This window comes from Macrotis lagotis, chromosome X (genome assembly GCF_037893015.1).
Source record: "Macrotis lagotis isolate mMagLag1 chromosome X, bilby.v1.9.chrom.fasta, whole genome shotgun sequence".
Taxonomy (NCBI): Eukaryota; Metazoa; Chordata; class Mammalia; order Peramelemorphia; family Peramelidae; genus Macrotis; species Macrotis lagotis.
In genome coordinates this window covers 28,899,072-28,912,875 of record NC_133666.1, presented here as the reverse complement: position 1 = coordinate 28,912,875, position 13,804 = coordinate 28,899,072, and the positions used below count along the sequence as shown (strand labels likewise).

At 41.8% G+C, this 13,804-nt stretch overlaps 1 protein-coding gene across 1 annotated transcript in view; it reads left to right on the top strand.

Annotated features, from left to right (window-relative positions):
* GPC3 (glypican 3) overlaps positions 1–13,804 on the top strand; it is an 821,180-nt gene that overhangs the window by 592,405 nt on the left and 214,971 nt on the right. The window contains exon 6 of the mRNA XM_074201733.1: positions 8,265–8,385. Within this exon, the coding sequence (XP_074057834.1) occupies positions 8,265–8,385 (121 nt within the window). The remainder of the gene's footprint in view (positions 1–8,264; positions 8,386–13,804) is intronic.

Below are 13,804 nucleotides of genomic sequence, written 5' to 3'. Positions count from 1 at the left end.
ACTACAGGAAAATTGCCCTGATATTCTAGAAGCAGAGGGCAAAATAGAAATGGAGAGAATCCACTGATCCCCCCGAGAAAGAGATCCCAAAAAACCAACCCCTAGGAATATTACAGCCAAGTTCCAGAACTCCCAAGTCAAAGAGAAAATATTACAAGCAGCCAGAAGGACACAGTTCAAACATCATGGAGCTGCAGTCAGGATCACACAGAACTTAGCAGCAACTACATTGGAAGCTCATAGGGCTTGGAATATAATATACCGGAAGGCAAAAGACCTTAGAATGCCAAGAATGAACTACCCAGCAAGGCTGAATGTCCTCTTCCAGGGAAAAAGATGGACTTTCAATGAACCAGGGGAATTTCAAAGGTTCCTTTTGGAATGGCCAGAGCTGAACAGAAGGTTTGATCTTCAGATACAGGACTCAGGTGAAGCATGGTGATTGGAGGAGAGGGAGAAAATATGAGGGACTTAATGATGATGAACTGCATGTATTCCTGCATAGAAAAATGACACTGATAAAACTAATATGAACCTTCTAAGTTAATAGAGCAGGTAGAGAGAGCTTTTATAGTTGAAGCACAGGAGAAAGCTGAATTCAAAGATAAAATATGGTATAAAAATGGAGTCAATAGAAAAAAAGGGAAATGTAATGGGAGAAAGAAAAAGGAGAGGGGGAATAGGCCAAGATATTTCATATAATAAGATTTTTTTTATTACAATGAGCTATTGCAATGATATGGAAGGGGGGAGGCAAGGGGGAATGAGGGAACCTTTGCTCTCCTATATACTCAATGGGGTATAGGCATCTGAAGTAAGAAGGAGGGGGGAGCAGGGGGAAGGGGTGGGGATGTGAATAAAGGAGGAGAGGATGGAACATGGGGGGACAGTGGTCAGATATAACACATTTTCTTTTTTACTTCTTGCAAGGGGCTGGGATTGGAAGGCCTGCCCAGGACCATGGGGCCAGGTGGATTCTGGGCCTAAGGGGTGGTATGGGGGCTCAGGGCTTCTTGTCCCCAGAACCAGGGATCTGTCTGCTGCACCACTCAGCAACCCTACAGCAGAGTCAGAGTGAAAGGAGAGAGAAAATATAGTACATGATAGTGGAGAAATAAGAAAGGAGGGAGTTGAGATCAGCAATGGCAACGTTGGAAAAATATGGAAGCAACTTTTGCGATGGATTTACCATAAAGAATGTGATCCACCCATGACAGAGTTGTTGGTGTTGGAACAAAGACTGAAGCACATTTTTTACTATTATTATATGGGGGAGGGTGCAGGGCAAATGGGGCTCGGTGGCCTACCTGGGGCCACATAGCAGGGTGATCTTTGGGTATCTGAGGCTGGATTTGGACCCGGGTGCTCCTGGCTCAGGGGCCAATGCTCTGTCTGGCCACCCAGCCACCCTTACTATGATTACTATTTTATTTTATTTTGGGTCTTTTTTCCCCCTTCTTTTTTTTTTTTTTGCAGGGCAGTGGGGATCAGATGGCTTGCATATCACACGGCTGGGTGATTGTTGGGTCTATGGGGCTGGATGTGGGCTCAGATGCTCGTGGCTCCAGGGCTGGTGCTTCGTCCATTGCTCCACCTGGCCATATCTACAATTATTACTATTATTTTTTTTATTTTAATTTTTTTCTCTCCCCTTTACTTTATCACCCAAGCAAGTCTATATTCATGGGGGGGAGGGGTATTTTGTTTACTCTTAAACAAGAATATTTTATTAATGTAAAAAAAACCATTTGTACAAAATGGGAATTAAAAAAATAAAATAAAATAAAATATTAAAAAAAGGTCTTTGGAGGCAGGGGCTCTCAACAAACTTTAAGAATGTAAAGAATGTGGGCGGCTAGGTGGTGCAGTGGATAGAGCACTGGCCCTGGAGTCAGGAGGACCTGAGTTCAAAGCCAGCCTCAGACATTTAATTGTCTAGCTGTGTGACTTGGGGCAAGTCACTTAACCCCACTGCCTTGTACAAACAAACAAAAAAGAATGTAAAGAGTCTTGAGACCAAAATGTTTGAAAACTGTTGCCCTAGTCTAAATATTTCAATCTTTCGAATCAATCCCCATATGGCTTGATTTCCTCACTTTCTTAATCACCTTCCACAAGTCAATGTCCTTCCTAAAGAGAAGTGCTCAAAATTGAATTTAAAATGCTTCCTTGGTTGCCATTTAACACTGTTGACATATATTAAAATTACCATCTACTAAAATCTAGTTGTCTCCCCCCCCACATTTCCTGTGTCTGGCAAAGACTCCTCCATCCTGTATCTTTCAAAAAAAATTTTTAATAAATTTTGATCAACAACTGTTTTTACATCACCTAAATTTCTGACTCTCTTTTTTTCTTCCAGTGAGCCACCATCTCTTATAAAAAATAAAAAAGAAAAGGTGGAAGAGAAAAAAAAATCAGTTGATTAATACATAAAAAATTAACTTATACAATATGCCACACCCATGGATCTCCATTGTGGGTTGGTGTTTTTTCATATCTCCTCTTTGAGACCAAGATTGTACTTTATCATTTTGCAGCATTTATTTTCAACTGTTTCTTCACTATTCTTTCCAATTGATTTTTGCAGTCATTGTATACATTTTTTTCTGACTCTGCTTATTTCACTTTTCATCAGTTCATGTAATTTTTTTCCATGCTTCTATGTTATTCAAGTACCAGAAACCACAGCTATTCCTAAATCATTGGTCATATAATTCCCAGGTCTTTGTTCTCCAAAAAAAAGTATTGCTGTCAATATTTGGGGTATATGGTTAAACTTTCTTTTTATCCATGATCTCCTTGGATCATATATGCCTGACAGTGGAATATCTGTTTCAGGGGATATAGACAATTTAACCACAATATTTGCATAATTCCAAATTACTTTCTGGTATGGTTGCACAAAATCACTAAATCAACAATGCCCTAGTATGTCTGGTTTGGGACAATACCTCCAAAAGTGACTATTTCCATGTTTTGTCATCTTTGCCAAGATTGGAAAGCTCTTTATCTTTCCTACTACATATCAAGCACTATGCTCAGTGTTACTGATTATAAAAGCAAGAAACAGTTACTTCTCTTAATTAGCTTCTATAGATTCAATTAGGAATGGAGATGATATATGCTTATGCTTTTTACAAGTATATGCAAAATAAGCGATAGGTACTTTTGGGGGTGAGGAAGGTGGTTCAAAAAAGCTTTGTGTAGAACTTGATACTAGATCTGAACTTGGAAGGAACTTTGGGATTCTAATGAGTAGAAGCAGTGAATGAGTGTAATCCAGGCATGGGGGAAGATTGTCTTCAAAGACTTGGGTTCAGGGAATTGAGTATCATATATCAGGAATTGTGAGAAAGCAAATGTAGCTGGAACAGAGGGTGCCAGGTTGTAGAGGATTTTAAATACCAAAACAAGACTGGTTTGATGAAAATGATGGGAAAATGCAGAAGCTGCTAAATGAAAAATGAGAACTCCACAGGGTTTACTAACAGTGTAGTTCATTCATTTCTACAAAGGCAGCATTTATTTCCATCAAAAGTAAAGTACAAGAGAAACTTAGAGAGATGCTCAGTAAGAAGGCAGATGAAATTCAGTTTTATTCAGATAGTAACAATCTAAACTTTTATGATGCCCTGAATGCTATTTATGGGTCAAAGACCTATGGTGCATCTCAACTACTCAGTGCTACTGGAGCCACATTAATTAATGATAGGGTCATGATCCTAGAGAGATGTCCTGAACACTTCCATAGTATTCTTAACATACCAATATCAATTAATGCAGAAGCCATTGACCACTTACCTCAAATCGAAGTCAATGCAACCCCAGCTGAAGTTCCACCTGGAGAAGAGGTTTTGAATGCCATTAGGCTCTTTTCAAGTGGCAAAGCGCCTGGTGCTGATTCTATTCCAGCTGAGATCTACAAGCTGGGGGGGGGGAAGATTGCTCACCCAAAAACTGACTGAAATTTTCCAGGTTATATGGCATGAAGAGATTTTCCCCCAAGAATTCAAAGATACCTCCATTGTCCATCTCTATAAAGGTAAAGGGAATAGATAGTCCTGTGACAATCACAAGGGTGTTTCTCTTTTCATCTTTGATGGCAAGATTCTTGCCAGAGTCTTTCTCAGGAGGCTGATCCTCCACCTGGAAGATGTTCACTTCCCTGAGGAAGTGAATGATGATGATGATGATGATGATGATTGTCCTTCATTCTCAAAGAAGACCATGACATCAGGGAGGTGATGCCATGACCAGCACATGATTTGTATTTGAGTGAGGGAGGCTGTGCTAGGTCATCAGTCTTACTTTCTCCTCCAGAGTCATCTGGGTCCAATGGTCAGATGTGAATCAAGTCAACTGGAAATGGCCTAGGATGTGGGGCAATCAGGGTGAAGTGACTTGCCTAAGGTTATACAGCTAGTAAGTGTTGTGGCTGACACTGGATTCGATTTCCTATCTTCCTGACTCCAAGGTCAGTTCTCTATCCACTGAACCACCTAGCTGCCCCAAATGTACTCTCCAGTTATCCAGGGTGGAGACTTGAGGCAGAGAGACCAATTAGGAGCCTAAATAGAAGGTTATGACAATAGTCTAAGTGGGAGGTTATGAGAGCCTGACATACCATGATTGTTGGGTGAAAAAGGAGAAGGGAACAAATATGAGAGGTATTGTGGGAGTGGATTCTACCAAATGTAGCCATTGAGTAGATATGTGGAGTGAATGAGAATGAAGAGTTAAGGATGACTCTGAGGTGGTGACCGACAAGATAATGGTACCCTTAACAGAGATAGGCAAGTTCAAAAGAGAGGGGTATTGAAGAGACAAGAATGATGAGTTTTGTTTTGGACGTGTTGATTTTGAGATAGCTTGTGGGCTCCACAATGTGAAATATTCAATAGGAAGTTGATGATATGAGACTAGAATTCAAGAAAGAGTTTACTGCTAGAGTTATCTTTCTCTCTTCCCCTGTCTTTCCAGTTTTTACTCCTTCCTACCCTGTTCTTTATACTCTTAAATTCCATTTCTCTGACCTCCTTACTTTTCCTAGAATAAGACACTCCATCCCTTGACTCTGTGCATTTTTACTGGACTGTACAGTAAATTACATGCCCAGAATTCTCTCCCTCCTCCTCTCCAATTCTTGGCCTCCTTGGCTCCCTTTAAAATCCAACTGCCACCCCACCTTTTCCAAGAAGCCTTTGCCAATCCCCTTTAATGCCATAGCCTACCCCCTTCTTAGTATCCCCAATTTATTCTATGACTTGCTTGTATATAGTTTGTTGACTCATTCATTAGACGGTGAGCTCCTTGAGGACAGAGACTCTTTTTTACTTCCTCTCTTTCCTCTCTGCTGCTTATCACAGAGGCCAGCGCACATAGCAGGCCCTTAATAAATGTTTGTTGACTGGCTGAATTAAAAAACCATAATCTGTCAGAGATGAAAGGGATCTTCGAGTTCATTTAGTCCAATCTCCTAATTTTTATAGATCAGAAAAATGAAGCCCAGAGTCACACAGCACATTTAGAAACTAATTTTCAAAATTACATATGTCACATATTTCCAACTTTTCTATTTTAGAATGTAATATGTTCTTCATCTGGTTTTCAATAAACCATACTTCTCACTATGACCCCCCCACACACACCCATTTAGCTTTTTGTAACAAAAAGTCAGACATTAGTTATATGGACCCCTCCCACATCTGACATGCAAACCAAGTTTGTCAGAGTATATTCCTAATATTGGCATAGGCTTCTGTTCCCAGGGGGAGGAAATCAAAGAAAATCATCTGAACGCATTCCCAAATCATAATGATCTTGAATTTCCTAATTAGGGATTAGAAATGCTAATGGACAAGAACACAATTACACTACTGCAGCTGAAAAAAGAATGGGAGAGACCATTCTGATCTGGTGAATAAACTTCTGAACTGAGAATCAAAATGTTAGTTCAACTCTGAGGTCTAATCCGTATTAGCCATCTGACCAGACAGAAGTCGCTCACCCATTCTTAGCCTCAGGTTTAGCATCCTTAAAATAGGGAGAATAAGAGCATTTCCTTCACAAATTTATTGTAAGATTCCAATAGGATGTTTGTTGTTGTTTAGTCATTTCATTCGTATCTGACTCTCCGTGACCCATCTTGGATTTTTTTTTTAGCTTGTTTTGTTCTTTACCCTGGGGTTTTCTTGACAAAGATACTGGAGTGGTTTGCCATTTCCATTTCCAGTCTCTTTTACAGATGAGGAAATTGAGGCAAACAGGGTGAAGTGACTTGTCCAAGGTCACACAACTAGGAAGTCTTGGAGGTCAGATCTTTTATTTTTTATTTTTTAGAATTTTACAAGGCATTGGGATTATGTAGCTTGCCCAAGGTCACACAGCTAGGTAATTATTAAGTGTCTGAGGCCAGATTTGAACTCAGGTACTCCTGACTTCAAGGCCGGTGCTCTATCCATTGTGCCACCTAGCCACCCCTGGAAGTCAGATCTGAACTGAGGTCTTCCTGATCCTAGACACAATGCTTTATCCACAACAACACTACCTAACTACCCTCTTCAAACAGGATAGTATACAGAAAATGCCTTTCCCTTCAAATGACCTGATATACAGGATGTCCTAAAAATCTTAGTGAGGTTTTAAGCCTTAATAGCTTAAGGAGCTATTCATTTAGCTTTACTGGCTTAAGCTTTAAAAACTTAAAACTACACTGAGAGTTCTGGACAATCCTGCATTGTAGATCCCTTTGTATGTTCATCTCAGTCTTCTCTGGCTAGATCATGAATTGTATGAAAGCAGGGAATATCGTCACTTTTGTCTTTGTATCTGCAGTTTTTGTCACATTATTGGTGCTTAATAAATGCTTGTTGTTACATTGAGGATACTTGGCCACCTCTAAAGTGTTGCATAAATACTATTATTATTCCTTTCCCTGAACCTCTTCTCAGGGTAGTAATAATTACTTAATATTCCCACGTGATTCTTTTGAGGAAAATGTTTTGTAAAGTGCTATCAAAATGGGAGTTGTTATTTTTACCTACCTAAAGGGTTGTTTTAAGAGAAGTCTGTTGTAGCCCTTGGGGTACTATAGAAATGAGTTATAATTATTATTAATAAATCCATAGTGAATGAGGGACTATAGGGCATTCTCAGTCATTTCGTTTCTTTGTGAAGGTATTTTTGTCATTAGAATCCAGAGGGAAATCCAATACCCCCCTCCAACCCTTCCCCCCCAAAATAGATTTTTTTTTCTCCACAGTCCACTGTCTTTTGATGTTCCTACCGTATGGAGGAGAAAGGAAAAAGACAAATGTGTGTTTGATCCCAAGAGATGGGAACCAACTCTGGGGTAGCAGCATCTGGCCGGAGGTGGAGTCTTGCTAGTCACTTAGCATCTTGGCCAGTTGGGGATGGGATAGCCTCCCAAACCCCATGGTGGCCATGCCTAGCTGCTCTCCTCCACCCCCAACACTCACTTGCTCTCCTGATCATTGTGGTGCTTTCAATGGGAATCTTGTCACTTCACTTTTGAGCCACGACCTATGGCAGGTCCTGGGGGAATATATTACAAACATTCGCTCAAGCCCATATACTTTCTTCCCATATCGAGCCCAGGGGGGGGAAGCCGATGGGCTTAATTTATGTGGCAAAGGGCCTGGGAAGGCCTCCTGAAAAGAAATCCAGCCACAAGGCTTGCAGGAAGTAGGGGGGAGGCGTGAGGGAGGGAGGAAAAGGAGGAGGCCAAGAGCATGCCAGAAGCCTCTCTCCCTTAAACTGGAGGAAAGGACACACACACACACACACACACACACACACACATCTCCCTTTTAAATCAATCCTACTTAAAGCAATAATAAAAATGTTAGAAATTCCCATGCCTATCATGCATTATTGTTTCTAAAATACTTTCAGTACAACGGTTCCATGACAAAGGGCATGTGAATGCTGTTATTGCCATTTTGCTGTTGAGGAAACTGAGACCCCCAAGAAGGGAAATAGGTTGTCCAGCATGATACAACTAATTAGTGGAATGGTTAGGATTTGAACTACTTTATTGTGGTTTATCTCCTTCCCTGTCTCCCCACCCTCTTTCCCAGTCCAGGGTAGTTTCCATTCATTCAAGTGAGTCTGCTATTGTTTCATATTATTCCTGTCGGTGTGATCCTGAAAATTACCAGGGGCTTCACCTTGCTTAGGACTCTATTGTGACCTACTCTTCTTTCCTTTTCTCCTCCATCCTTTTCCCTTCTCTTGCTTAGGTATAGTCAGAAGGAGGCCAAGAATGGATCCAAAAGCCTGGCCAGCACCCATGACATGAAAACAAAAGGTCTCGAGCCAATAATAAGTCAAATTATTGACAAACTGAAGCACATAAACCAGGTAGGTGGCGCATTGAACAGGAAGGTAAACAGTGTGCAGGAGGTTCACTAACCTGTATGCAAACTCCAGCCTTTGCTCCTGATTCCAACCCTTGTCAAACACCTGCCAATTCTTTTTTTTAGATTTTTGCAAGGCACTTGGGGTTAAGTGGCTTGCCCAAGGCCACACAGCTAGGTCATTATTAAGTGTCTGATACCAGATTTGAACCCAAGTACTCCTGACTGCAAGGCTGGTGCTTTATCCACTACACCACCTAGCTGCCCCTAAAACCTGCCAATTCTTAAAAGGCTGAAAGGCAACTAGAATGGTCCATTATCCCCTGTCCTTACACATACCCAAGCCATGCCAACCAAGTCCTCTTTCCTCCATGACAGATGTGTTCCATTCTTTCAAACAAACCTCATAGGACATAGTTTTTCATTCAGTCGCTGTCCTATCTGGCTTCTTACCTCTGAACACACTGTGGCTTTTCAATGGTTTCCCTAAAATGGAGCTCACAGAATGAACATAGTATTCCAGATGTAGTCTGACCAGGGCAGGGTACAGTGGGACTATTGCCCCTCTCGTGCCAGATACCAGCACCATATAACATGTGTATGTATTTGCTTTTGAAGTTTGGGAAAAGGCCATTGCCTCCATCTTCTGTTGAGGTGCCAAAGAATCTATTCCATACCTTAGAGCCTCCCAAAGAAAACAGGGGTTTAGGCCAGCCCAAGATGGCTGTTTCCTGGGAATCCGAGGCTGATCCCATTTATTCAATAAGCATTTATTAAATGTCTACTCTATGCCTAAATTTTGGGCTTACAGAGACAAGAGCAAAAATAGACCCTGCCCTAGAGGAGCTTACATTCTCATGGGAGTTGAGGGTGGGCACAAAATATACACAGATAAAGTAATGCAAAGTAATTTGGTGGAGAAGTGTTAACAAATGAGGATATCAAGAAAGATAGCAGGTTGCAATCAAAGCTAGGGCTTCAGGGGACAGCTAGGTAGTGCAATGGATAGAGCACTGGCCCTGAAGTCAGGAGTTCAAAGCAGTCCTCAGATGCCTAGCTGTGTGACCTTGGGTAAGTCACTTAATCCCATTGCCTTGAAAAAAACAAAACAAAAACAAAAAGTCTAGGGTTTCTGAGAGAAGTAAGTAAGAAATCTATTCTAGGTCTGAGCGAACTGTCAGGCTTGGCAAGTCATGGAAGTAGAGAACAGAGCTAAAGAGCCCAGTTAGCCTGGAAAAGGATGTCTGAGACAAGTTATAAAATGAGCAACTGTAATTCTATGCCCCATAGTAGTCATTTTGCCAGTGTCTTCTAGGTGGGCATAGGCACTCCACTTTCAGACTGAGCCCTACCCAAAGTCCACTATCCTGGGGCTTTAATCTAGGCTGTTCAATAACCCTGATGTCAACTCAGCCTTTTTTTTTCCAGGAGCACTGCTGTGGTAACAATCACTGCCCACTTAAAGAAGGTCTAAATTGGGGGAGTATTTCAGGTGCTCTGTCCTCAGTGAATTTGCTGCATCTAAAATCCCCACAATACTTTTTTTGTGAAATATTTTTTTTAGGTTTTTGCAAGGCAAATGGGGTTAAGTGGCTTGCCCAAGGCCACACAGCTAGGTAATTATTAAGTGTCTGAGACCAGATTTGAACCCAGGTACTCCTGACTCCAAGGCTGGTGCTTTATCCACTACGCCACCTAGCCGCCCCTTTTGTGAAATATTTTATGAAATTCACTCTCCCCCTCACTAAGGTCTTCAGTTCCTTCCCAAGGACTTCATGATCCCCATTGCTGCTTGTCTACAAGTATCATTTATCCCTACCCCAAGTGGTTGGTGATTGTTAATGATTGGGGGGTGGCCCAATTGGTTTAGATTAGTTTTTGGTAGTGAATGATTGGGCAAAAGTGGCTCATCGTGGTCCAAGAAAACAGAGGCATCCTTGCCCCAGTGACTCAGGGGTGCTCGTTTCCTGCCTCTTGGAAATGAAACCTGTCAGTTGTGCTCAGGACCAATCAAATCATTCACTAGAACAGTGTTGGGGCTTCTGTATGATGATATTAGTCTAATTTTTTTTAGAACAGAGAAACATTTATAAGGCTTAACCTGTGTTTGCAAAGGCTCAGTCATAGGACTGTGGTTCATAATTCACTCCAGGGGAGGAGTGTTTGAATGTGATTCCCCTAGTGGCTAATAAAATACTATGTATTTGGTGAGTGTAAGATAAATATTTGATAATGATGTTAATGAGGATGTTGTAACAGAAAAATGTACAGGGTTGAACGGCTTTATATATAAATGAAGATGTAAGTATGTTTATATTCATAGATACTGTAATATATGATTGCATGATACAGGGAAGGGAGAAAATAAGAAGGACCAGGTTAGCTGAAAGGAGAGGAGGTCAATGTGTGCTGGACTGGTCAAGGAAGGATTGGGGGGGTTGGAATTGAATAGGGTCTTTAAGTATGAGGGTGGTTTAGATAGTTGGAGAGGAAGAGGAAGGGATGTGATCAGCAAATGCTCAGATACAGGTGCAAGGAGGAGATGAGAATGAATTTGGGGATGGCTCTGTGCTACTCACCCTTATGGGGAGATGAATAACTCACTGCATGTTTCTCCTCAAAACTATATGATCAATCTTGTTTTCTTATGTGACATAGAACTGATTTTTCCATATGGAATAAGATGTATATAAATTTGTTGTGCCTACAAACACATGTCTGAGACCACCATACTATGGGATTATGTGTGCGGTATAACCATAGGGGAAAATGTTGTTTCACTATGAGTGTAGTACTTAATGCTGGAAGGGAACCACGCTGCTTGTTGTAATGATACCTCATCTGTCTCCTCCCTTTTCCCTCAAACATTAGAAAGTCCTACATAAACAGTAATACATGAGAGTGAAATTTTCAAATACTGGTAGTGAAAGCCTTGCTTATCCTTCCCTTTGTGTGGCGCTTGAGCAAGCATCAGTGGGGATGACCCCTTGTTGCCCACTTCAGAGCCATTGCCCATGACTGTTGCCTTCGCAGCTATGCAACCAAGCTGCTCTGCCTTTCTTACTGGGCTAAATACTCCTGTATGTCCCTCTTAATATCCTTATATTAATTCCGAATGATACAGTAAAATATATACTCAATTTAGAGTCATGAGATATGGGTATAAGTTCTAGCTGTGCTACAACTCTGATCGCTATGTGACCTTGGTTAAAGTATTTACTATCCTTGGGCCTCAGTTTCCTTATCTGCAAAATAAGGGAGCTGAATTCAGTGACCTCTGCAATCCCTTCCAGTCCCAATCTATGATCCCATGAACTCTGCCAATTCTTTCCCTCTTCCCGTTGCCTTTGACCTTCCCCTCATCCTGCAAAGCTCCAAATAGACCTTGACAGAGCATGGTCAAGTTTGTTAGGGACTGCATCGCTTCTCTCCTTTCACATCCTCCATCTAGATCATGAACAATTCTACTTCCTCTCAGAACAAGCAAACATAAATTAGTAAACGAGTAAGCACCTGCTTCTCATGAAGGATGAGCTTGGGGCCAATTGTAATGGTGGTTGTTCAGTTGCCTGAATGCTCTGAGCTCCAAGCATCTGTGCTAAGGGATTTTCCCTAATCTGTGGTACTTGGAACAGCTGGACCAAGTGTTTTCAGACCTTAAAAAAGGCCACATTTTGGCCAGGACTCAAAATAGGGAGAGTGTCAGCCCTCAAAGGAAGCATTGGGGAAGCTGTGAATAAGAGAATAACAAATGTGAGGAGAACCTTGGGCAAATCCCTTCCCCTCTGTGGGGCTCAGCTTCCTCCTCTGTACGGTGAGGGAGTTGGACACGTTTCTCTCTCTCTCTCTCTCTCTCTCTCTCTCTCTCTGTTCTTTTTTCTCCCCAACCATCTATGGTGCTGTGATTCTCTGAAGGTGCCTTACATCTGTGAAACACTGAATAGTTTCCCAAGTTTTTGCACATCTCAAAGACCTATAGACTAGAAGAAAAAAAGAAATCCAGATTTTCATTGTTTTAGGCCTAGATGGCAACCCTTCCCCTTAACCCTTGTTGAGATCTCATTACTCCAGACAGAAACTCATTCTTACTGCCCCCCTCCCCGGGAGAAGTAACATTGTCACCATTTTGACCAGTGGGGAAATTGAGGTTAAAAAGTTGTTAAAGACCTTGTTTCTGTGATACTAAAACATCCAGTAAATTCAGTCACAAACCTAATGAATGTCAGACTCCCCCCCCCCATACAAATATATGTATGGAAGGTGGCATTAACACAAAGGGATGGACTCACTATGGGCCACTGAGGTCAAAGAGGATGTCTGAGGCTCCTTGTATTGCACATGAGAGGCCTCCTTGGGAAACTCCTGCTGTGCTAAGGTTGTAGAGGTCATGTCAAATGTAAGAAGTACCAGATTGGATAGGAACTTCCACCAGAATATTTGGGGCAAGCTGCAAAATTAGGAAGGGCTGAACTCCCGACCCAACCTGAGGTTATGATATGAGCAGGCATATGGGTTTGTGCTGCATGAGGGACCCAAAACAGAGTGACAATGGCAGTTGCTTTTGGGCCCCACCACTGATTTGTCAATTTGAACCTGTGTGCCCCTCACTTGGGTCAAACTATTTAATTATTTTGGTAATTTGACCACGTGTAGCTATTTCTCCCCAAGTATCAGCACAGTAGTATAAATAAATAAATAAATGTGTGTGTGTGTGTGTGTGTTGAGGGAGAGAAATTGGGAGTGTACCCATTTACACCTAAGTTAGTGGGTTGGATTGCTCTCCAGTGCACACAGGGCTAGAGAAAGAAGTATTGCTAATGCTGTAGTGGGATTGATCCAGCCTAGCTACTACTTGGAATGACATCAAGTTGTACTTACTCCTGATTCCTGTCCCCAGAGGAAAGGGGCTTGGGTCAGACTGAAGTTGAACTAAATTGATGTGATTCTTGGTGGTCACGGACACACAGGGTCAAATCGACCAATCAATGGTGAAAGGCCAAAAAGCAGCTGCCATCTTGACTCTGTTTGGGGTCCCCCCTTATGCCTGCTCATATCACAACTCAGAATGGGCCAGGAGATGGTTGCCCAACCATTACCTAGACGGGCATACACTCTCCAGCCTCTGCAAAATGGTCAGCCAGGCTTCTCTTGAAGAACCACAATGCAATACTTGCCTCCTAAATTTGCCTCTTCTACCTGGAGACTCTTCCTAACTCCCAGCCTCCCCACCCCAGTCTTTATTTACTCTAAGATAAATCCCTCCAGTTCATTATGCAGGGGTGGGGCTCAACTGAATAAATAACATCTCCTCACCCCATTTAAAATAAGTGTTACCTTCACAAGGTGAAAACATATCTTCATAAATCAATCAGAGACTTCTGACTAAGTGCAAAAAGCTGAGGAAACTTGGTCACACCCTTGAG